Here is a 26,283-nt window from a genome sequence, read left to right on the forward strand (position 1 = left end):
TAGGAATATGTTATTTTAATTAAGCAAAAACAGAGTTATAATCACTCGTTCTAAAAATAAAATTAGACTCTTTATCAATCCTTAACATCTGCATTTAATATTTTCTTCTAAACAAAAATACAGATGTGATTATGTAGCAAATTACAGTCTTTGACAACGTATAGTATTCACGTTCTCTTACACTTACTTTAATTCTAATTTGGTCATTAATACTTGATTCATTACTGCAACATGTTACTTGTAGTAAAAGTGCCACAATTGAACTATAAACATGACATTGCCATCTTAAAACTGCTTTGCTATAAACTGTAAAGAATATACAGAGTTACAAAGTTGTTGTGTTTTTATCAAAATATACAAACCCCCCCCAAACCTAACACAAGCTAACAATATTTTTCTTATGAACTATACAGTTATATAAAATATTTGTAAAATTATCTTTGTATTTATAAATATTCTACCTTATTTGCTTTGGTCTATATTTATCACCATACAAGTCCACTTAGAAGATATCTTTGTGTACTTTCTTTGAAACATCTTTACACTTTCCTGTGTTTATTATTCTTTTATCCTTATTTAAATGGAACCAAAGCTGCCATGACACCAGAATTTCTCCAAGGGTTCATAGCATTCACCAGTGACAGAATAAGTAAGTGGACTGTATTATTACTTCAATCAATATTGTATTATCATTTCAATTGTAGTTTTATTGTACCCAAGCTATAGTTTCTTTTAAAATATTCAAGAAGACAAAGTTAAGTAACAAATTGTGAACCATCACAGAGAATGAAGTCAAGAATCACAAACCCTTGTCATGACCTAATTTTTTAACACTTCACAGGGATGAACATGACTACCAGAAATGCAGATACGGTACAACAGAGCCCTAGCATATAAAATGCAACTTGCAGACATACACCTGCTTAGACTTTTTGAAGCATCTCAGTTAAAATGAATCACACTTCCACAAAACAGTATTAACTGGAACATTTTGGTGCTGTCTTTCAGAAGCCCATTCTCCCGGTTTGCAGTGACGTGTGCAGCTGCAGGCTCCCCACAGCCTCTGGAGCGGCAGGATGAGGGAGGCAGAAGGCTGACACTCCTTCCTCCAGCAGCCCGCTCCCGGCCCTCTCTGCTGTGCCCACGGGACACTGCTGGAAGGGTTGGTGGGATCACTGAGAAGGGACATCTGAAGCTTAAATGTTGCATTTAAGGCATGGAGATGACAGGGAACCCCACAAACTGGTCCTATACTTGTTTATACACAGGGATAGCCTCAGGGATATATATGGAAGCAAGACTCTTATTTACCTACTCCTCTCAAACTCAAAGTATTTACGGGATGTTGATGTATTGTTTGTGTCCAGGCATTATTCCAGGATGAGAAGGGAAACGGTCTACATGTCCTTCTGTTGAGAAGAACTGTATTTCTAAAAGACAAGAGTTGCAGACCCACCAGGAGGTGGGCATTTCTACACAGGATTTCTGTTTCATGAGAATAATTTTCTTTAGACCAATGCACCTGAATAGTTCACCAGGCCGCTGACATGGGGATTTATGCAGTTTGGAAGACTGGCTATAGTAAGTTCCACTGAACTTTTAATAAATGTCTCAGAGATATATAAATCGGGAATACTTCTCACACCTCCACTTAGACTTAACAGTTATTATCGTAACTACAAAAGTGAATATGGAAAGGAAAAGAGTAGTTTAAACTCCTGAATATGTTTCGTAAAGGCTGAGTTACAGAAAAGCATGGCAGAACTCAAATGTACTTCGGCACACCCAAGCCCATAAACACTTCCCACCTTCACTTAAGGATACACAAGATTACAATTAGCTCCTTTATAAACACATTACTTTTGTAAAAAAAAAAAAAAAGAAATGCAATGTATGGTTTATGCAGCAAAAATTCCTTCTACAGGATACACCATGAACCTACTTATTACTTTTTCTTCAAACAATTCTGATTCAAAACCAGGACTGTGAAATAGTTCAGTGACGACTTTCTTGTACTGTTAAGTAGAAGGGTTTGAGTTGGCCATTTTTCTTTCTCTCTATGCTAGAGTCTGTTGTGGCAAAAGTATTTTGGGTGTTCCAAATTAAATCTGTATTATTGCAAATACTAGTTTTTCTGTGATATTTTTTCTTTTGCATATACTGACACACATTTAGATGAAGAAATTTGACCTTACTGATACGTTTCCCCATTCAATAAATCTTTATCTTCTCCAATATATATTTTTCTTCTCTTTTGCACAACTGTCACTCAAAGTATAACTTCTGTAGTTACATTTTGTGTATTTTTCACTTTGCTTCCTTCTGAGCCAAGGAAATGTGGATTTTCCAAAAGTTTAGTGCTTTCGTTGCAAAACTGTTCTTTTCTATCTTGTGTGCCTGGACTTTTGAATAGGTGTTTCTTCTGGTGCATTCCCAGAGCGGCTGCAGTCTTGCAAATTTTGGGGCACTGAAAGCAAGCGTATCCTTTTCCATTATGTTCACGTACGTGCCTTTGCTCATGGTTCCTTTTGGTAGAAAGATACAAGAAGCTCTGAAAGCAAAACTGACAGTGGTAGCGTTTTTCTCCAGTATGAATTCTTTCATGTATTTTGAGTGTTTCATTTAAAGTGAATGCCTTATTACAGTATTGGCAGACAAAATCTTTGACACCCAGGTGAATACGTTCATGTTTCTGTAAATTACCAGGAACTGAGAAACACTTACCACAGGTTTTGCAAGTGTAGGGCTTTTCCCCAGTGTGACACCTCATGTGCATTTTTAAAGTGGATGGACTTTGAAAATGTTTTTGGCATAACTCACAAATGTAAGGCTTTGAAGCAGCTACATGCCAGTGTACATGTTCTTGAGCTTCTCCTGTGGAAGACTGGTCTCTTTCACAGAGCTCACAGTGAAGATTAGGCATTTCTGTGTTATCCTCCTGGCTGACCACCTTTTCCTCGGGAGCATTCCTGAGCGCATACTCTCGACTGCACGTGTTGTGGCTTTCCATACCAGTGTTCTTGCTTCCGTGCTTTTTCCTCCACTTGGTCTTTTTCATTTTTCTTAGCTGTTTGGATTTCTTTTTTGGTTTATAGTTATAATAAGGTCTCCAGGGTTTATCACTGGAGTCCTGGTCACTAACATCATCACACATTTCTGTCAGTTCCAGGCATTCTGAGCTGTAGAGTCTAGACGGGCTTTTTTCTTTTACCTCCATTTCTGGTTCTTCAGTGAGATTGTCCTGTTTGGACTCATGTTTGGATTTTCGGCCCCTTTTACAAAACAGCTTAGATCCTAATATATGTCTTTTTACAATGGCTTCATTACCAATTTTTACTGTTATCTGACAAAGAGGTGCAACATTGCTGTCAGCAGATGTTCCAGGTAAGGCAGGCTTTGCAATGTATGTTTCAGTTTTACTGGACTCTTGGACAGTATTTGTAGTTTTGCTACATGAACCTTCAGATCCTGTCATGTGCTGTGTATCCTCAGTTGCTTCTGCTCTGTTGTACAGCAGTGTTTTCTTTTTATCCTTAATAGGTTTTGATTTTGTAATGCACTTCCCATAATTATCTGACCCATACTTACAGTCATCACTTACTGACTGACTAGGTAGGTTATTTGAAGATTCTGTCTTACTGTTTTCTATGGAAGTGACTGTTTTACTGTGCATTATTACTGAAGAAACTCTGCTACTGTGCATTATAACAGAGGGTGCAGAACTGCTGTAACTGATGACAGAGGTTGAATTTTCATTCACATTACCTAAAGACACAACTGAGGAATCACACTCCTGTGAACTTGAGTCATTCGCAGCAGTGGAAACTCTTTTTTCAGCTGGGAAAAAGTCCCTCTGCAGGTCAGAATTTAAGATACCTACTCCTCCAGAGAAAGAATTCTGAGTATTTGTGGAAGATGCTGCATTATTACCTGAAGATGTATCCAAGGCCAGAGTTCTGTTGTTTGATATTATACTACGTTGAAAATTCAGCGGTGGTAGCTCAGAGCTAATAGAGCTGGGAATGAAACAGTTAGTAGAAGCAGTTTCATTAGCCTGGGTACTCGTTGGAACATTTTCATAGGAAGAATTTCGATAGGATTTATAAGGCAGTCGCCTGCATTTCATAGGCAAGAGTCGATACAGTTTGTATGGGTACATATTTGGTTTTAATCCCCCGTTGGCGGTCTTTTTATTTACTGACAGGCGATGGTCAATTGCATGGAAAGACTTCTGGTGATTTTTCAGTATGTAGTAAGTCATGAAGGTCTCCAGACAGAAAATGCACTGGTAGCGCCTTTCTCCAGTGTGCCAGATCTCGTGTCGGGTGCGGTACTCAGCTAACGCGAAGACTTTATTGCAGTAGTGACAAGGGTATGTTCTCCTCCAGGAATGCACATTTGCATGTCTGCGAAGGCTGGACAAGGTGACGTAACTACGCTTGCAAACAACGCAAGTGTATAATATCTGCCCATCAACGACTTTAACCAAATGATCCGTTTCTGGTAAAGTGCAGTTTGCATTAGAACAATCAGTGATGCTGTTTTCAGACAAAGGAGGCTCTGTGTTCGCACAGGAGCTTCCATTCCGTCCCTCTGTAGCAGAACAGTTATCTGCAAAATTTTGTTCATTTCCATTGTGAGCTGATAAGTTACTTGATCTCATGCAGACTTGTTCATGACTTTCTAGTATATTTAAATTTGCAAATTGTTTGCTGCAGTATTTGCATATGAAAGTTTCCTGATGCTCTGAGTGGAGCTGAAGGTGAGCAGTGAGTAACACCCGGTCATTGAATGATTTTGCACAATAGTTACAACTGTAAACAGGTGGAGTGACTGTCGCCCCAGATGCAGAGACATTAGCAGAAGTGTTTCCCTCTTCTCTGGATACATGTAAATCTCCTGTTTTATTCTGAGATTTTGGAAAGGAAGTAATTGTCTGATCACCAACTGCTTCATGCTGGGCTTCTGCAGCGCTTAGAGTGGAGGCTGGTACTTTGGCTACAGCCAAACCAGTACCCTGGGGCTTAAAGGCTGACTTAGAAGTACTACCTGCTTGTTTTCCCTGCTGAATGACTGGGGTGGCTTGGTGATTTTCATAGCGGTCCTCACCCACCTGGTATGAAGGGCTGCTGTCCTGGTCAACAAAAGGTGCTCCTTGTGAAGTATCTCCCCCAGAAGAAACTGCATAGGAGTGTTCAGCCAAGGTACTGGCTGGCTCAGCATCTTTGCACACATCGCTTCTGTCGAGGCCGATGCTGGGAGCTTGTATGGTGTCAGATACCTTTTTAAAGCTGGCCCTCAAATCAAGGGGAGAAAACAAATTGTTTTCTGTTTCAAAAATTGAGAATGCATTTGTAATTCGTGGTCCATTTGTCACAGCAGAATCTTCATGTCGCTTTTCATGTTTTTCCTCTTTGACGGTCCCTTTTTCATTAACACAATATGAATAGGGACAGGGGGAACTTGAAAAGTTTACATCTGTAAGATCTTCTAGAAATGATATTCCCAGTTTTTTCCCTGCAGCTGCAAGGTCCGTTACAGTTTCCTGCCTCTTAACAACTACTGTGGAACTGTAGATGTAATTCAGTATTTCTGTAAACACTTCAGCTTTGAGATCATCTAACTCCAGTACATGACCTGAAATACAGATAGTACGACTCCAAAAAATGTTTTTGAAATAAAGGCTTGAAGCTGCCAGCACATTACTATGGGCTTTAAATTTGGTGTCTTCCACAATTATGGTGACATCGCATAAAATACCCCGAATGCGCTGTTCATTTAAAATGGACAGTACAGTGTCACTGTGGAAGTCGTCCTTGAGGTCCTTTGAATGGGACATGACTGTCATCTACAAGAAAAAAAAGTAAATTAGAAGGCATTTTTCATCCATTTCAGTTATACATTAAGTTTATTGTCTATATTATTTTTATATATTTTTTAGTTTATTAACTTTTAAAGTTTAAGAATGAGCAAAATTTTGTCATAATATTTCAGGTTTAAGTCATACATTCTCTGGTGCCAACACTACTGCAGGAAATGTCTGTCCAGATCAAGGAGGCAGGAGCACCAGTAGCTCCTCAGCAGAAGGCAGAGGATCCCTCTCACTCCCCCGTGGCTTGAACCTGCTGTCCATCCTGAGCCTTTCACTGAGAATTCACCGATGCCTTTTGCTATGCCAGCGGGTGCAGCTGCTCAGGGTCACCCCGAAGGACTCCCTGAAGCCTGGATGGAATTCCCCAGCATGCCACGGGGGCACCTGGCACAGCCGAAGGGGGAGGCTGTGCTGCCGAGGTTGTGTGCAGAGGAGGACTTTGATTCTGGGCTGTTTGTCAGACACCGACTTCGCAGCACAGCTGCATCTGACCTCCTTACAAAGCTCATATTTAAATCACAGCAAGAGAGTCTCAGTTTCAGGGTAAGCAAATGAATGCACAAGAAACACAATTTGGTAGACAACAGTGAAGTACCTATAATACTGTTTATGTGAACAGATTTTTTTTTGAATAGTGATTAAATTCCCTCAATAATTTACACTACTTTAAATTGACTGAAAAGTTCTGAGTAAAACAAGTAGAAAATAATGGAATAACAAGTAGAAAATAAGAGAGTTTTTTTCTTCAGTTATAGTTCATACTTAGTGTTCACATTTTATAATTAGAGAGCATGTTCTTAATTTCTTTCAAATAGTAAGATTTAATTGCAGTAATAAGTGCCATTAAATAACTGCAAATATATAATAATTAGGTTTAATGCTGAAAAAAACTGTTTCGATTAGCCAGGCTGTTACTATATGAATGTACTGGTTCATTCCATTGAGAAAAAATATGCAAAATATGAATGAAAAATATTCTAGAAAAAATTGATTAATTTGCCAGTTGAATTTGAATTTTGACAATTTTTGCCAACTGAATTTTGTATCTGGTGAAAATCAGTTTTCATCAGATGTTTTTCCTCAAATTCAGATCTGTATCACATAATGAGGTTTATTCCTTTTTCCCCATGTCTGGAGTAGTGTTTTGAACTACTACTGTTCCTTTCTGACTTCATGAAGAAATAGTTGTGCTAAAAAATCACACTTCTTAAAGACCCTTTTCTTTAAACTTGTGGAAATTAAATGCACCTTGAAGAATATTACTGACAGAAATTTTGTAAGACAGGCTAAAATATTACAACACTGTAAGTCAGGATTTACCTTCTAAATACTCCATCCGCTGCTCCAAACTTTACTGTTCAGCTTTAAAAATTTTACTATGACTTTTACCCTCAAATACTTTATGTTAAGAATGCCAATATATAAGATAGGTTTGATTCAAATGGCAAAATAAAGGTTTAACCCATATTCACTGAGCAAACAGCAATGGCCATTTAGAACACATTGGCTCATTCACCCAAAATACTGGTGTTATGAATGAAGTTCTATATGTATAATTTAATAATCAACAAAATTGAATTTAGCAGCAGTTTTAATTGAACAGCAAATTTATATAAATTAATACAATCAAGTACATTAAATATAATCAAGCATATACAAAAAAAATTTGGCAGTGACTAATTAAGTATGACTAAGGTTTATATGAGCATAAGCAAAACTGACCGGGGTACGGGGAAGGCTCCTCACCCTGCCTCATGTACAAAACAAAGGAACCCAAACTGATGTATGCTAATACATGTTCATTAATATTTCCCAGAAATCTCCTCCTACTTTTGACTCCTGAAATCTACATCACTATACTGCATAGCACATGCTCCACTGGCTGCTAGGGGATCTGTTGGCTTTTTGGTGGTCTTTTCAGAGGAAAGCTCACCATCTTCCTCACTGTCCTCTGAATAAACTTACACGTTGTATATGCACACTAAGCTTTGTGTTATGTAAGTAAGCAATATGCTCCAAATAAGCCATATTATTTCATAGATAAAACCACTACTTAGATTCCATACCTGGAATCATCCCAACTTTGCTCATCCCAAGGCTGATTCTGTTTTCTGGAATCATCCGAACTTTGTTCACCCCAAGGTCGATTCTGTTTTGGGATCTTGCTTATCTCAGTATTACATCCTGTATCCTGTCTTTCACATGTGCCATTTGCAAAGGGACTCATCTGCTTTGTAACACTAATCACATATACTTTTCCTTTATTATTTTATAACAATTATTTTCTAAAATATTGACACAGTTACAATTTAATTAGCACGAATCATATCCATTTATCACACTGGGAAGTAATCTGTTCTGGAAAATAGGCCCTTTATCACAAAGTTAAGTAATACAAGTCATACACACTCTTGCTCTAACTCATCTAATTACACTCAGAACACTTTTATCACAAATCCACAAACTACATCCCTGCAAATCAAATTACACAAAAAGTAGCAACAACTTCACTGTGAAGACAAACCAAACATACTATGAACAAGATTGTAATTTGGTACATTACAGATGAAGCTTGGAAGTAAAATTTTTACCTTGAAGCATGGCCACTGCTTCTGTCAGGAAGGGTGTTGTCTTTGCAATTAGTCAAAATTTCTAATAGACTTTGATGGCTGAGAATTTTCAATGCACAGAATTCAGAACAAAACTGTGATTCACAAAAAATACCTCTGATGTTTCCCATGATATGCCATGGATGTCAAGAAACAAATTCATCAATATAATGGTGATAGAAACATACATGAATATTATTTTGATTATTTGATCGCTCTCAGCAGCTGTAAATCTAGATGCAATGTTTTGTGCCTTGAAATGTTAAAATCATAGTTTATAATGGGTTTGTTTATGACACTAATTTGGCTTACACTAAGTGATATTTACTCATTTGGAATGGCAACCTGAAATTCACAGTGGTTAGATACAGTTATGTGCTTTGGCTGGGTATCTGAAAATTCACATGTAACTGCAGATAGTTTCTGGCATATAGAGTCTACAGAAAGCATACTGACAATTCTTTTCTTCCAGCAAGCAGCCACTATTCCATAATTGATTCCTTTTTCTTATTGACAATGTCTGAGATTACATCTGACTTGCTCATGTGATGTGGTATTAGAAACCAACTATCAGACATCAAAAACATTTCACAACAGGAGCTATTGATAGGGTTATTTCCTGAGTATAGGAAATAAATTATGTCAACTCTACCTCCCAGTGAACTGCCCCACAGGAACTTGCCTGTGTTTTTTCTGTTTCTTCATTGGAGACAGCTGGTTTTAGTTCAAAGACACATCATCTGACAGACTGACTGCTAAGTGTATCAGGCTGCTAATGCCATGCTGAGAGGCATACGAACCCAAGTGGGTTTAGTACAAGTCTTATTATTCAACTAATTATCTTAAAATTTATCTTCCTAAGGACAAAAGTGAGTATTTTAAATTTCTACTTGCCATGTACATAGACTGACAGCTTTTGCAGTCCTGGACAATTTTGTATGCTCAGTAAAATACTAAACTAGATTCCTTGTGTCAACATTGTAGAAATGATCATTTGCTATTTGGCCATTTAATTTTTTCTTTCTGTGTGCAAAACCATAAGCTAGATATCTCATTGGAAAGTTACACATAAAAATTCCAGAGCAAATCAGTCTTCAGAGCCAACACTTTTTCCTTCTTCATCTCAAACTATGCATACCTCAAACCATTTATTCATGTCTGTAATGATTCTCTACTGGCCTCTATTTCACCTGTCTTGCTTCTTGCATTTGGAAAAACCTGTCTGAAATGCTATAAAATCAAAATGCCCTACCTAGCACACAAAGATAAATGGAGTATTTTAGGAATTTTTCTACATTCTATTTGCAGTTCATCCTGTGAAATGAAAACCTGCTCTTCACTTTCCAAGGGAGCACTACCAAGAACCAATATATATGGAGATCAAACTTTTCAGACGTGTTAGTATTAAAGATTTTTCATTAAAACACTGGAAGGTCCATTCAGAATGTAACTACTCTTCAGTATGATTTTTATTATAGAGTTACAGAAGAAAAATTTGTTTTATTTGTAAATTTTTCCCAAAACATATATAAATAGCATTTGGCCTATTAAAGGGCAACAAAACTCCTCAGCCAACTAATCCCTTTTTCCCACAAATCTGTATGTTAATTTCATACTTTTTACTCTCAATCCAGACATAAATAATTTCTTAGGAATCTCAACAGTACCTTTGTAGCATTACGTAATGGTCTTTGGTACACCTATGAATAACTTCAGGTTCAGAACAGCAGAATTTTTGATTGGGGGTTACAGTCCTATTTGCAGATTTTCTGCAAAAACAGTAACAGACTTAACCTGTCCTTAAAAGTTGTTGGAATCACTTGGAAAAATCAGATTTAAATATTCATCCAAAACTTAAGTGTAATGATCAGTAGGTTTATTAAATTATAACAGTATCTTTTCTGACATCAACAGAAGAGCACTCCACAACAGCAGTCACAAATGAAAATAAGTAGTATTAAAAGTTAATGTCAAGATCAGAGATTGGCGCATCCAAACACAAATTTGACTACATTCACAGATGACACTGCTTATTATAAATAGAGAAGCCAGCTCTACATGGACAGAGCTGAGAGTAGAAGCTACTGTTAATTTTTATATTAACATTACTCTGAAGTCAACAAAGAGTTCAGAATAAGTTTTACTGGCCTATGAGTACCAAATACAAATTTTTTACTACCACAGAGAACTATTACAATCTAGGAATATTCTTTTAACTTCTGCTTATCTTTTGAAATCCACTGTCAGGTGAGTGTACCCCATTACATATGAGATTACTCTATTCCACTTCAGTCAGCCAAATTTGAAAGACAAGCTAGTGGCATAACAAAAAAACTCCAAAGCATTAGGGGCAGTTGCTAGTACCCAGGCAAAATCAAAACCAGCAAGATAAAAGATGAACTGTAGTAAGAATTCTCCCTGTTTTCTTACTCCGTGAATTTCTACTAGGTTTTTAAAGTGTTAGTATATTCTGGTACTAACCAACAGGACACTACAGAAATATGTTCATCCCGTACCTTCCCTATGTTCGGTTTCACCCCACTCTGTAAGGGCACTCTGAAGTCTCTGTTTTGTTTCCAGCTGGCTTCTCCAGCTGAGGAGGAACATTCACCTGTATCTTAAGCCCCCTTAAGGATGCAGGTTTTGTTCTCGAGCTGAAATGGAGGCATCACCAACGAACACAAACCCTCCCCCCCCTACACAAACGTCGCCCCACCTCTGACCCTTGCTTACCTGGAAACTTACTGTCCAACCATCACTGCTACGGCGACTGCCCAGTTTTTTATGGAATCATTTCACCAGTCCTATGTCGGCAGCAGGGCTGCCTGGATCAGGGCGCTGCAGCCTCCCTGCAACCTTGGGCATGCAGGGCCGTGTTCACGGTGTCTAATGATGTTAATGTCGTCTAATGACTTTCAATAGCTCGCAGGAGCGTGTAGCTTAGCGCTCACTCTACAGAGCTACACGTTACTTCTTCAACCGCATTGAGAGACCTTCTCTTTGGACTCTCGCTGCTCACATCCTTCCCTCCCTGTTGCTATAGAAGAGCATTATTTTAAATGTTTTTTTTGCGTTTTCCTCTCTTAATTCGACAGCTGGGGGGGGCTGGGGTGGGGTGATGGAATGTAGCCCAAGAGTATGTCAGTGCTAACAGACCTCTGATGGGTCGCGACGAAGCATTCCTGCAGAGCGGGGATCTTCCCCACTATTGGCATCCCGACCTCAATTCCCTCAGTCCCCGCTTTACGCTTCCCATGACCTCTCCCACCGCACGAACAGCCCGCGCGGCCTCGGCCGCGCCACGCTCGGACACGCAGGACGAGTCCGCGCCCGGGCGCTCCGGGGCTGCTCCGTTCCCGCTCCGTTCCCACCGCCGCGGCCCTTCCCGCCGCGGGTGGCCTCCCCCTGGCCCCGGGGCCTCCCCTCCCGCCCCCGGCCCGGCCCGGCCCGGCCGCCGCCGCCCGCCGGGGGGCGCTGCCCCCGCGCAGTGCCGGCCGGCCGGTCCCGCGCCGGGCGGTGCGGGCTTTGCGCTGCGCAGCCTCGGGAACGCGGGGCCCGCGGGCGGCTCTGCCGTCGCCTCCCGTCCCGCGCCGGCTGCGCGCACGCACTGCGGGGCCCCGGTGCGGCGCGGCGGCCTCGCGCTGTCTGTGCGTCTGCGAGCGGCCCCCGCGCGGGCCCCGCACCGCGCCCGCTGATGGCGGAGCCGCGGTGCCCGCGCGGCCCCTCCCGCGGGAGCCGCCACTGACCTGCCGCCGCTCCGTCCCCGCCGGCGCAGCCTCGGCCCGCGCGCAGTAACGCCCCGTCCCCGCGCCATTAACACCGCGCCCGCGGACTCTCCGCGGGCGGCAGGCGGGCGGTGGCTGCGGCCGGGGCCGCGATCCCGGCCCGGCGACGGCCGGACGGCGCGGCCGCCATTTTGCTGTGCCGATCCCGGCAATGGGATTGCCCGAGGTCTGCCGGGCAGGGCCGGGCCCGCGCCCTCCGCCGCGCGTGTTCCCTGTCCTCCCTCCGCAGCGAGCGCGCCGCGCTCAGCCAGCTCGGCCAGCGGGGGCCTGGGCCGCTCCGCCGAGCTGCTCGCAGGCAATCGGTAAATTCAGAGCGACGAGGAAACGCGGCGCTCCCAGAACCCAGCGCCTGCTCCACGGCCATCAATGCAGTGCTCTGCACGTCCCTGAGAATTCCTCCTGGATCTAACACAGGACTTCATTGCCTGACTCTCCTTCCTGGCCTTTCGGCCAGCAAGAAGCAGAAAGTGTCTCTGAGCATAGACAGCTCTGTGCTACCTTCTGCCACTTCCCTCCAGAAAGCATAGATCAAACATATCCTTGAAAAAAAACCCTGAAATAAATTACATTTAAATAGTGAATAATAGTAACATTTACCCTTTTCATTATCTGATTATATTATCTTTTTTAAAAGCATATATAGAAACTCAACATGAGGAATTTTGTTTTAAGCAGTATTCTTACTCATCATTTAGATTTCTTGATATTTTTTACTGCCTCAGGAAACAAGCACAACATTATCGCTAGTGCTTCATAAGCGGTAACAAAGTTCCCTTAGAACTTGATTTCATCTGTCCAGATGCTCAACACATTCAGTGCAGTTCTCCCAGATACTGTCTGTCTCAGCCTCTCACTGCAAATACTCAGCAAAGTCTGTTTTCTCAGAACTCAGAATCATAAAGCTTAGAGAAAAACTGGGCTTTGAGACAGGTGAAAAACATTGTTAGGTAAATTATCAGTTCGGTTTTTGTCTTAAAGCTTGCTTTTGTCCAAGGCTAACCTATGTTCATTTTTACAAAGTATTCTGTATAAGGCTTCAAATATTAATTTTTATTTTCAAATATTAAACCTATGCATTAAAAGCCCTGAATAATAGGAAATTATTAATTTTAGCAAAAAAAAAAATCCAGAAGCATGAACTATTTAATCATTGTCACACTTGATGAGCCTGGAGGTTAGAATTTTGGTAGAGCCTCTTCATGATAAATGCTGCTTATCATTGCAGGAAACTGCTTAATATCAACATAATGTACAAATTCTATTATTACGAAGGGAGGTCTTTCTTTTTTCCCCAGTTCTGTCTTGGAATTATCAGTGCTTTCCCAGTTGGTTAAAAGCTATGGAAAGAAATTTTTTCCTGTCAGGAAATTGTCACAATTTCAGTGACTTATCTATACACACATTTTTCACTAACTTACACAGTCCACATTAAAAGTTCATCTTAGAAACACTGAACATTTCTGTGAAGAGTTTAATTCTCTTTGTAATTCTGGATCACTGGAATTCTTACCTATAAGCTCACCTACTGAAGCTATGAACATGTTTTTAGCTTAGGGCTCTCTGCCACTGAAAAACAATTTCTTTAATCTCATGGCAAATTGAGTGATGAGATGACCAGTAGCTGCTCACCAGCAGCTGTAGGAATGGGAACAAATAATTGAAGAACACATTGGTTTTGGCAAAGGGAGAGTGTGTCCCAGCATTTTACCAACATTCATTTTTATTCCAACCTACATAATGGATAAGCAAAGTTTCATACCTACATGTAGGTTGCTTTTAATCTTGAACTTTGCCTCTTGCTTATTTGCTGTTTTTTTTTAATTTATTACTGTTTTAGATATGTATCTACATAATCATATGTATTAATGAAGATTTTTGACACAAGTGCCATAAAAAGTATTTGTGACAAATGTGTTGTCAGTAACAATACAATAAAATGGATTAAATTAAACCTGTTGTAATCCTTTAAAGGAAATAAATGCCTTACTGAACAAGCATCTTGAAAAAATTTAAAGAAGATTAAGTTATTAATTCCCCCTAAATCTTAATTAAAATTGATTATTTTAAATTGTTTTGAAACTCAGATGCATAACCATCATTTGTATAACTGATCTGTCCAACTTAGAGACAATAATTTATTTGTACTTAAACATTGGCTGCTCTGGCAGTCTACAATATCTATAGACAATATAGATATATTAGTCTATAATATCTATACACAATATAATAGATATGGAGAACAAAAAAAATAATCAAGTTTTCTCTCTCTTTTTTTTGAAGGGTGTTTAAAAGGCAACTTTAGCTCATCCACTAAAAAAAGAATCATCTTTTCTGTGACTAGTAGTGTAATTGAAGGTACTAATTTCCATATATACATATTTACACACACACACATTATACACACACACACACACACACACACACACACACACACACATTATATATATACATATACATATTTATATATATAACTTGAGCTATTGGGAATAACTCATCAGCTCATTGTGTGTTAAAAATATTCTTCAGAAAAAGTAATTCTTTCTCTAAGGCTGTCTTGGCATCATCCAAGATTTTACATAATCATTCTAATGTTTCATGGGAAACCAACTGCAAGCAAAGAAAATGGAGGCACTGGTGCTGCAGCTAGAGCTGTGAATGCCCTGCAGTGATATCTGGGAGAAGCTGGACAAGATCCATGTGCTCTGCAGCCCTGAGTCCAGGGTGTAATCCCCAACACTAACGATGTACTTCGGAAACAGTGAGCTTGCTAGAGTATATGTACCAATTCCTATTAAACATAAATGATTGTGCATGACAACACACAAATAGTGTGTTCCTTTTAGAAGGAAGTCCAAGGAGTTTAGCATTGGATTATTCCTCATATGGTAAATCTGCAAGATCTAGAGAAAATTTTCAGCAAATCTCTTTAAAATGTATAAAACATTTCCAAGGTTACTGAAATGGTGGTGTTGGGATGCTTTGCTGAAGTCTGAGAATCTCACTTCTGCAAGTTGTGGCATATGGTATTCTTTCTGTAAGAGTATTTAATGAAAAATGTGCCAATATTCCTCTCTAGACTAGCAGTTTCAGTTCTTAAGCAACAGCAGAAAACAACATATAGAGCATTACTCAGTCTTGCAAATTCCTCATAAGCAACAGGAGTTTGGCCAGGATTTGACTAGTTTGTCTCGGTGCCTAGACCAGCCTATCCAAGAGAAAAATGCTAGGACACACTGTCATCTTCAGTGCTCTCCCTTCTGAGGTGGGAGCATCCAGGGGTGCTGCTGAGAGGGAAACAGCTCCTCTGGACCCTCAGGCAGGCCAGCCCTTCACCCAGGAGGGGGCACAGCAAAGACCCAGCAGCCCAGAGTGACTTCAGCTCCCCTTTGTGGCCCATGAGCAAGGGAAGGAGTTCATGTGCAGCCCTCTTGCTCTTATTCAGCATCAGGTGGAGGTAGAAAGAACACAGTTACAGCACCTGCAGTAGCCCCCTGCCCTTTCAGGTTTGGTGGAAAGGAGAGAAACTTGGGACAACTTGCCCGGCTTTCAAACTGTGTGAGCTGTGCACGTGCACCGAACTCAGTCTTTCTCCAAGAAATGCTGCCTTCTTAAAATTTAGCTATGGCCTAATCAGAGTCCCCTTAACACTAAACAGAACATATACAAGCAAGCAATTTTTAAAGGTGTAACTACATACTTTTCTCTTTTCTAAAAAAGCAAATGAAGCAATGACAATAACATAAATCCAAATTCTTCTCTTGCACAAAATACAAAAGCTTGTATTGTACTGCTACTAAGAATCAGCTGAATTGACATCTTGCTATCTCTGAACAATCTTATTATTATTTTCAATTTAAGTCTTTCTTTTTTTATGTGCTTCTGGCAAGCTGTTTCCTAGCTGCCTACACTTGTAGGACATATCAGTCCTTAGCTAACAGAGGCCAGTTGCAAACACGAAGCTATGTTTACAGGCAGAATGACAACAACAGACATTCTTCTGTTGATGACTGTTGTCAAATGTAGTGATTAATATATTTGAATAGCTTGGAACAAAAGAAGTAAACGAAACATTTAGGTTTTGTTCATTCAGAACAATTACTATGTGGTATTCTGTTGCCTGTTCTGTTATCAGAAAGGTAAAATAAAAGTAGTGTTGTTCAGCCTCTATTTTCCAGTTTCCAGAGGAAGCATCATTTGAATATGGGAGCCAGCATCCACAATGCAGCTCGGGGCTCCTGTTCTGGGTGAGGTATGTGGGGGCCAGGCCAATGCTTCAGTTCTTGCCCTTTACTACAGCTGATGTGGCAAATCAGAATGGACTGGGAACAGAGTTCAGTCTGCACCTGCAAACACCTCATTCAGTTGGTCTGCCAGCTGGCTGGACACAGTACTTTTGGAAACCAGAGCTGGTGTTCAAGCTGTTAATTTGCCACCACTAGCCTCCAGTATTCCTCACCTTTTTGCAAAATATTTTTGGTTTTGCTGTTGTTTTGGTACACCAAAACCAACATACAAGGGATAGCTATGCTCTCAGTCATCACTGCAGTGTGGCCAATATTATGACAACTTAGTGAACACTTGAGAAATTCATATGCTCTTAAATATTCTTATGCTCCATTTTGTGCTGACCAAAGGGGCCCAGCCCAAGCCCTACTCCTCCTTTTCCATCCTACTGCACGATTCCAAACTAAAGGCTGAAGCAGGACCTCTGCTTATGCAGTGGAGAGGAACTGTAAGAAAAGCAGACAGCACTGGCAGTACAAAGAAAACTGTGGTGGCTCCAGCTCTGGTTTGTGCTGCTTGCTCTGCCACCAGTGTGAACTGCTCAGATCTGAGCTCAGCTCAGGTGGGGGACAACAGCAACAACAACAGCAACAACAACTATTACTACTACTACTACTGCTGCTGCTACTACTACTACTACTGCTACTGCTACTGCTACTGCTACTGCTACTGCTACTACTAAGACCCCAACAGTTGGCTTGCCTCTCCATAATAATTTCCCAAACTCTTATTCACTCAGGAGCCTTAATAGTAAGTGGCATGTGATGGTACATATCCACATTGTTTATGGTTCAGGATCATGAAAAGTTTCCTGTGGCAGTGTTTAAACTATCTGAAATTAATACTAGATTCTGGTATTGATTCTCATCTTGGCTGTTGAGAGTAAGGGAAATGTTGAAAATTGTCAGCTTAATTTCCTAAATCTGATTGCTATGTATGAAGTCTACTCTCTTACTAAGCACTCCAAAAAAGTAAATGGGAATATTTTCATTGATTTCAAGGCAAATTTAATGAGGGTGCTTGTCACCTAAGCAACTTCTCAGGTTACACCCACTGAATTTAAACCCAAGATTTGCAGATTTCCATTTTCCTCATATTTTTAACTAATAGGATTTTAGATTTTTTCTTTAAAATATATAATTTGGCGTAACCCAAAGTGTTGGATACACTTGTCATTTTATATATAAATTAATACTTTAAGAAGAAAGGCCAAAACTAACTTGTACATAAACTTGTTGAAGTCAGTAGACAAACTGACTTCAGAACTGATCTTATTTATCTTAGCTTTATTTTAATCCGCACTTGCACAGAAAGTGTAAGTGCTGCCTAAATGTTACATCCAGATATTATTCCAATGATCAAGTGTGATTTTGACTTCCTCAACTGTTTCTTGACCCCTGCCTTCTCCTGTTGTCTGGCAGAAGACAACACCTGGGTCATATCTCTTTGCCTGCCTATGTTAGCTAGAACCAATGTGCTACAAGCAACACCAGCTTCATTCTTGTTTAGTGGCTTCAGTTTGTCCCTGTGTAAAGCAATATGATCACGCTTGCTTCTGAATGCTGGTGCAAGACTCAAATTGAGAGTGCCTGAGCATTTCTGAAAGACACCTTTACCCATGATTTCCATCTGCACTTATAGCAGTGCTGTAAGTATTCACAATCCTAGAGGAAGGTTTCCATTTCCAGGCCAAGACTACCATGCCGGTATTATCCAGCTATTCCAAGCCAAATTAAAAGTGCAATAATAAAAAGTCACAAGAGATATTTTCATTGAAAGCATGAGGGGTTTTGGTTAAAATCTTTGAGTATTAGGAAACCACACTGGGCCTGCCCAGAAATCTTTTTATATGGTGATTTTCAAGATGCATGCATTATTGTGAGCACATGGTATGTAAATGCATTGGGCTGCTTAATAAGCATTCACTGACACACATCTGCAGCTTTACTAATGTACCTTTTATTCCTATGTGGTTGTCAAGGAAACAGGTTATGGCCCAGTATTCTGTCTCAAATGTACTGAGCAAGTGTTCTAAGATAATTTACTTAAAATAGATACAACTTGGGTTTTGTAGCTCATTGCTTCTGTAAATGCAGGTAACCTGAATTTATCTAATTGTAATGTTTCACTGATTAGTTTTAACCAGCAATGCCATTTTATTGCCTCTGAAAATCCTTTACATTTTCTGTAAAGGAACACATAACATTGCGTATTAAAAGTAAATTTAATTACAGAAGACATTTTGAGATATTCTAGGAATTGAAGAGGGCTTTTTGACTTGGGATTGTGGTACTGTGTTTTTCTGGGTTTTCTAGAAATTTGATTCCTTACTGTACATTCTGCCTGGTGACCTTAATTACTTATTTCAGTTTAGAGATACCATAGCGAGAATGGCTCTGATGCAACAAAGCATTTCTTACCAAAATTTGTGCAAATATTGCCACTGAAATCACTGGGACTTCTCCCTTTCTTATACCCTTTGGTACCAAGAACCACATTAAAAATTAATTAATTAGTCAGAATTTCACCGATTCGTTCATTCAATACAAGTATATGTTAAATCTGAAGCACAGATACCAGGCATACTTATACTAACCAAGATTATTATTGGACATTCACAATAAGAAAAAATGAAACTGCTAATATTTGAAAAAGCCGAGCAAAATATGAACTGTTATTTTGAAATATCCTTTGTGATTATTTATCACAATACTATACCTGAATCTACAAACTGCTCTTTTCAGCTCATCAATCAAGAGGCTTTTTTGTGTCGCTGATTAAAGTCATGTATAAAGGTAGAGATTCTATGAACTATACCCAGCTTAACCAACACAACAGTGTCAGAAACAAGCACTGGCACTGAGAGTTCCTCTGCCTTTCCTGTGTGGCATGGGTTTGTAATGAACACTTGTGACTGGGATCCAGAGCTAACATTCTGGCATGCTCAGGAGCTTTGTGTGCATACCAAAATGTTTGGTTTGTGCAGATCACTGGAGGCTGTAACAACCTGTTTCAAAAACTATTCTGTCTGATTTTGTTTGTCCAATCTCTATGGAAATAGAAATCCGGTAGGAACTGGAAAATACCAACAATACTGACATGCAAATAGAGCAATGTGGTACCATAGTGAGAACAAGTCTTAAATTATTGTAATAAACTAAAATTATCAGAAAGTATATGCAGGTAATGTAGTGGTGATGGTGTTAAATAATTTAGCTCTATTTCTATGTGAAATTACCCCATAAACTTACCCACCTAAAATCAGGTTGTTCTTCTGTTAGAGTCTTTTAAAAGTGGTATTGACAGATATTTTCAGCAAAACCATCTCAGTAATTTGGTGGACTGTGTGGCTACAGTGTATCAGCCTGCGAAGGGAAAAATCCAAATTTAATGACTGAATTATTAGACGAGTACTAATTCCCACATACATTGCGTAATTCATCAGTTTTCCCTGGGGTGCTGTAGGGCTCCAAATCTACATCTGGGAATTTTAGAACACGCCAGCAATAAACCAGTAGCATTAACCAAACTTCTGCTGCATTGTTTTATTACGGTTTAATCTGTGTTGTGCAGACTGGACATAATGATATGTTCTAGACAGAAGTGTAAGGAGGTTTTCAAGTTTAAAGTAATTATTTTGAAAGACGTTTTCTTTCTCTTCTTTCTCTTCCACCACTTTTCTTTTGATCTCTTGTCACAGATATCACCACAGGATCTGTGATAATGACATTTCTACACAGCTCTTGTTCTCTGGAATACACTTCCTGTATTTCTCTGCTTAAATGATTATTCATCACTGTCAAACATCCTGATTTTATTATTATGTATCAAACATACTAAAAAGCTTTTCCTGTAACAGTATAAAGATTATGTGGAACCGGGTGTTGTTTCAAAGATACTGAAAAAAATGAAATTGTTCCATAGAGAAATTGCAAAATCATGCAGATAAGGCCTTATGACTCAGCTGATAGGCATTCATACAACAGCAAGTATGGAGCAGCAATTAAGAATACATAGCTCCATCCTCCATTTGCAAATACACTCTATGCTCTTAGCAATAACATTGTACAGGAAATACAGGATCCATTACTTTGGCTTGAAAAGGTAAGAAGGTGAGTTAATTTTTTGTTGTTGTTGTTGTTGGTTTAGCCTATGTTAATTGGTTGGTTTAGTATATGTTAATTTGAATAAGAAATCTGTAGCTCACACTTGCCCTTAACAAAGGCCAGAATGAAAAAAAATGCAGTAAGCCATTATTATTACCTCAAATTCCAATAATGGCATATTCATAAATGACCAAAATATGATAAATGGGAAGCTTAAACATCATGTTTGGAGGAATCCAACAGTTAAGGATTTTACCAAAGCTAAAGATTTCCCAAATTTGATAATGCCAGAATTCAAATACAATATTATCCATAATAAAGCCCTTTTAATACTTAGTGAAGCAATTTATGTGAAAAAGCACAACAGACACTACCTCAAAAGGGTTAATTGGTACCTATTCATTACTACCAGAATCTGTTTAATAGTCTGACAAATATTATCTGAACCCAGCTAGTTTCCCACTGAGGGACCTGCAGTTTCAAATTGAAATGAAGTTTAGAGGGAGAAGTAACCTTAATTAGAAAGACCATTGAAAAGCAAGTAGGACAGTGTCCAAGTGAATATTTTTTTTTGTTTGATTTCATTTTTACTCATGCTTTGTTTAGATTTCCTGTTAGGCAGAAATGGAATTTGCATGGATAGAGGAGCAAATTCCAATTTTTATAAAAAGGGTGGTTCAGTATCAACAATTAGACTTCTGTGATAAAACTAAACACTCCCTCCCCCCAACCCACAAACAAAATAAACCCAAAAACCCTAACAGGCCCCACTGACAATAGCATTTGCAGGCTGTGCTGGAGGTGGGAAAAACTGCACCTGCTCCTCCATGCCCTGGTTAGCCCTCTTAGCAAAAGAATAAAATGGATGAAGTTTACAGAAGATTTTTTATTGGCACCTCTGTCAGCAACATTCTGACACTCTGCATTAGCTGGATATAAGTGCCACTGAAATACATACAGCAACCCACGTATAGCAGTCAAAACTGGAAATAGCTTGCTAATTACTGGACTCCTCCTAAATAAAGAAATCCGTTTCTATCGTTAGAAGAAATTACCATTCGTGGCTGCCAATGAGTTTTTCTGGACTCATGAAAGCACTTGAGTTCAGTTATATTCATTACAAGAGGACTTGCACCCCTTAACAAAAAGCAAATCTGCAAATGGATTTAAAAGAACCATAGGGAAATGTGCTCATGTAATGGAGCTACTTTTTAAAAATGCCTTGAGTGGATATGTTTAGACACAAAGATATAATAAAAACAGTTTATTGCTAAGTGCCCCATCTTTTCTAAAGATAAGTATCAGAGGCAATAAATAGATTAGACATATCATTTGCTCAGCATTTCCTTTAAAAATAACCACACAAGAAATAAACAAAGAAATTTACTTTCTTACTACATTTAATGGTGCCCTCCATATTAACATTTTAGACAGGAAAATAATCAGCAGAAGCAAGCTACTGGAGATAAATCACATTACAAAAATGCAGGCTTTAATACGTCACTTGAGAGATGCTGTCTGTTACGTTTTCAGTTCTGCTTCTTTAGGTGGAACAGAGGAATACTGGAGTGCATGAAATTATTCTTATAATTATGAATCTAATGGTTTTATTGTCATCATTTAGGATTTGCCTATTATGACACATGACAAGTCATATTACTGAACAGTTATACTCTGCTCATTTGGAATAGACTGAACTGGTATATTTAGAAGTAAATGAGAATTAGTTTAATATTACTCATACTGTCAGGGCTATTATTGATAATTGGCTGTGCTTCTAAATACCTCCTCTGCATTCACTTTCAGTGCTGAGTCTTCTTCCACACAAAATACACTCATTTTAAAGTCAAGGACATGAAAGGAAAATGGCTTCCCTGCTGCAAAAGTCTCATTGCAGTAGTGAGAATTTCTCAAGTCACGTACAAAGGGCATCGACGAGGAGATACACTACGTTATAAGCTCAGTGGAGACATTCAGTCCCATCTGATCTGTGTAGGCAGTTACCTGTGGTATACATAATATTTAATTTCACTGGCATGGTAAAAAATACTAGCTAAAAATAGAAATAAAGAATTATAATAGTTAAATTTGCAAAATCTACAAGGTCTGCAAAATACCGCAGACCACAAGTGAGCTTATTCTCTAAAGGCTTGTTTCAGTTCTGACTGGAGTTCTTTTGCAGTATGCTTAAACACAGTTCTTTACCTGAACTTCAGACTGGGTCCACTATTTAAAGAAAGGTTTATTAGCATTACTGTGGCGGAATTCAGCAAAGCTGAAAGAAGGTTTAAACCTTCTGATTCTCTACATTTGTCAGCTGCTAAATGTTTTAGTCATATTTTTATACTTGTGATGATAATAAAACTATTACTTTATATACACACAGTACAAACCTTGACCTACATGCAAGACTGGGCTAAATTAAAAAGAAGCCAGGGTACGTTTCTGGGAACAACCAATGCAAACCAGAAATAAAACAGGTTTTTGTGTGTACAGCTTTATAAACATGGCATCATTTAAGAACTGATAGCCGCATGGAAACACAAAGTGAGATCACATTCTGAGTTAGAACTAAGAGGAAACAACTGCGACATTTCCATTTGCATTGTGATATTGCTACTAAAGAGAATAACATCTTTCTACATCTCTACCATTGAACCTTTTTAAAGGATTTGGTTGCCAAGGAAACTGGTTCTGGCCCAGTATTAATTTGAAAGAAATATATTATATGAGTTGGTGTAAGTAACACAGTACTCATAATTATTGTTATTCTTTATGCTCAAATTCCAGGTTTTTTACTTAAGGCTGTTAAGTTTTTATTTAATAATTTTTTGTGTGTGTGAAGTAAAACACATTTCAGTGAACTGACACCCAGTTTAAGCTGACAGGGCCATTTATATCAATCTCTCTCTTTAAAGTTCTCCTACCTTTAAATAACAAGAAATGCTGCAGTTTTATGTTTGTAGCCAATACTGAAAATATAAGCATTAAAGCATATTATTCTTTAATTAATATTTCGCACAAAACACAAAACCGCTTATCACAGAATTTAAATATTTTTCTTTTTTCTAATCTTCCTCAATTTTTATTTCTGTCTTTTAGCTGCAAGTTTAGTAATGCTTATAGTCAGCTTTAAAATGTAATGGAATCAATAAGGTTTTCAAAAATTCTTTTGTTGCATAAGCGTTGCCACGCCCTTAGTACATATGATTATTTTAACAGGCATGATTGCTCCACTTTCACAATAGATTTTAAAAAACCAGATAAGAGTAATTGCCATGCCAACATGTGAAGACTACAATTTAATATAGATTGTTTTCATTAACAGTTTAGTACATTTCAAAACTGAAAGCTACATTCCAAAACCCATTTCATGTTCTTGCAACACTGACCAAGAAAACAGTAAAACATGCAAATCTCAACCTACCTGCATGTACCACTTAGAGCAGTGTTAACATGGCAATGCACCCAGCCATTTTTATGTAAAGCGATGGAGATAAGTTCTGTTCATGGTCTTCTTGATAATTTTTTAGAAGCAGTTGTCAAAATTCAGATGGGAAGCAGCTTGAATATAGACCGTGAGCAGGAGAACTGAGTTTATCAACAGGGAAAGCAGGAGTGGGAAAAAAAGTCCTCATCCAAGGTTTTCTGAAACTGCAAAACAAGGTTGGCTTTTTTTTTTCTCCTTCTCAGAGGGTTCAAAGCTTGAAGCTGACCACTGCAAAGGCCACTTGTCACATTTACTGAAAATCAACCTATTGATATCACAGCTGAAAATATAAACTCGACAACCAAAGCCCATTGCACAACGTGGACTGCGTAAGAGTTAAAAATAGATTTGACGTGCCTCCTACCTGCATAATAAATATGTAAGTTTCAAGTGCTTTAATTCGATATTCACATTAATTAACAATACAATATACATTATTTAAACTACAGTAAATGCAAGAAGAAAAAGGGTGACACCATCTGGAAGCACAGTTTGCTTTTTTTTTTCCTTTCCAAGGGCTAATAATGTAGTTTGAATGTGATGACAAGCTAACAGCTCACCACATTGCAAATGAAAAAAGAATTCTTAAGGTGATGCTCAAATATCTAAGCCTGTAATGAAGCACAAACCAGTCTTCACTACTGCATGACATGGCACACAGACCATTTACATACTCACATTTGAGATACTAGGCACACTATAATGAATTCAATACACAGCATGCACACAGCACAAGCAACGTTAATCCTGCCTGCCATTTTAGGCTTGCAGGAGTAAGATACATACTGCAGCACAGCTCTGGTAAGGGAGGAGGTAGGGGACAGCTCACCTTAAATGCAGTATCTGATTAATGTTGTAAGTGACATTGCGTATCAGCTACAGAGTCTTGGTTCAACTGGGTGGGAGGGAACAAAGAAAATTGTCATCAACTGGTGATGCAAGATGAGCTCCAGTCACTAACACTGTTAGCAAACTCCAAATTCTAAACGATACGGTAGTAGGCATTTCAAACTCTTATCAAAATCTGCTTGTGCAATGGCTGAGTCGCCTGCCGAGGAAAACAAAACAGTCTTCTTGCTTATTGGAGAAACGCTGCATCCACTACAGCAACATCCTCTCGATGCAGAAAGATTGCACGTCGCACATATTAAATCCTGAATGCATTTGCTGTGCTTTCTTAATTTTTAAGTTCCAGTATTAAAAAATAAAACTAAAAGCCAATGATAGCAGAAATAATATAGCTAAAGGTCTAATGTGCAGACAAATAAAACATTTCTTTTTCTCTCCTTTCTGTTTTCTCTCTTTTACAGTCCATCAAAATCCTGAGCAGTATTGACAAACCACACGAGCACCGGGTCTGACTGCATGATCAGCTGTCTGTGTCTACGCTACACCCTGTTAACCACAAGCAGTGTTAGAGCTAAATATATCTGCAATGCAGAAACAGTAGGTGCTATGTGGTACACAATTCTGATTAGTTTTAAGATATTTTTCTATCCTCAGATATAACAAATAAAACAAAATTTGCTGCTGATCTCTGTCGAGCATGGTATCTGTCAGACTTACAGAACATAAAAGCTATCCTAAGTACACTGACCTAGATAACACTAAGAAGACTTAAGCAGCGTGCAAGCATACTCACTGTCAAAGCAAGGAAAACGAAACAATGATTGTCTAATCAAACTGAAAGCAACAACTCGCTAGCACAGTATAAATTCCAAAATGCTACGTACTGTATATGCACATCTCATGTTATTGGAAGACGCAAAGCTCCTTTGTTTTTTTTTTCTCGGCGGCTTTTCTTAGCTACGGTTGCACAATGACATTCTGACATCATGGAGGTCAATGCAGATACTAAAGTGCTGTCGTCTTGAAGAAAAAAAATTGAAATATAAAACCATAGCTGCAAAGATAATAATAATAATGATGATAATTAAAAATTTCACATCATTCACTTAATGTATTTCTATTACCCTCTGAGATTAATAGCATGTATGTTGTTCAGTCGCATACGTTAAATTGGTATCACCCTCTGCAGAGACTGCAAGAGTAATTGTGGGAATTAGATTTTTGTAAATGTCAAAAAAGGGTTATCATCTGGAAAACTTAAAAATACAGCAAAATATTTTGCATGTAT

The 26,283-nt window shown here is 38.8% G+C and overlaps 1 protein-coding gene across 4 annotated transcripts; it reads right to left on the minus strand.

Moving 5' to 3' along the window:
- ZBTB38 (zinc finger and BTB domain containing 38) lies at positions 1–26,009 on the minus strand. Of its 4 annotated transcripts, none has more exons than XM_059478932.1 (5): positions 25,880–26,009; positions 24,976–25,194; positions 24,084–24,310; positions 19,806–19,915; positions 1–5,848 (listed from the first exon to the last, which is right to left on the minus strand). In XM_059478932.1, the coding sequence occupies exon 5, from the start codon at positions 5,846–5,848 to the stop codon at positions 2,270–2,272; it is 3,579 nt and encodes a 1,192-aa protein (XP_059334915.1). In that variant the 5' UTR covers positions 19,806–19,915; positions 24,084–24,310; positions 24,976–25,194; positions 25,880–26,009; the 3' UTR covers positions 1–2,269. The 4 variants fall into 4 exon arrangements, with proteins under 4 accessions (XP_059334915.1, XP_059334914.1, XP_059334916.1 ...); XM_059478931.1 differs by having other exon boundaries at positions 24,976–25,041; positions 25,880–25,958; XM_059478933.1 differs by lacking the exons at positions 19,806–19,915; positions 24,084–24,310; positions 24,976–25,194; positions 25,880–26,009 and adding an exon at positions 12,228–12,405.
- Between the last annotated feature and the right edge of the window lie 274 nt (positions 26,010–26,283).

This window comes from Ammospiza nelsoni, chromosome 10 (assembly GCF_027579445.1).
Source record: "Ammospiza nelsoni isolate bAmmNel1 chromosome 10, bAmmNel1.pri, whole genome shotgun sequence".
Lineage (NCBI taxonomy): Eukaryota > Metazoa > Chordata > Aves > Passeriformes > Passerellidae > Ammospiza > Ammospiza nelsoni.

What these genes read in the sequence shown, in the direction of transcription:
- ZBTB38 (XM_059478932.1), bottom strand. Translation starts at nt 5,848, where the DNA reads ATGACAGTCATGTCCCATTCAAAGGACCTCAAGGACGACTTCCACAGT.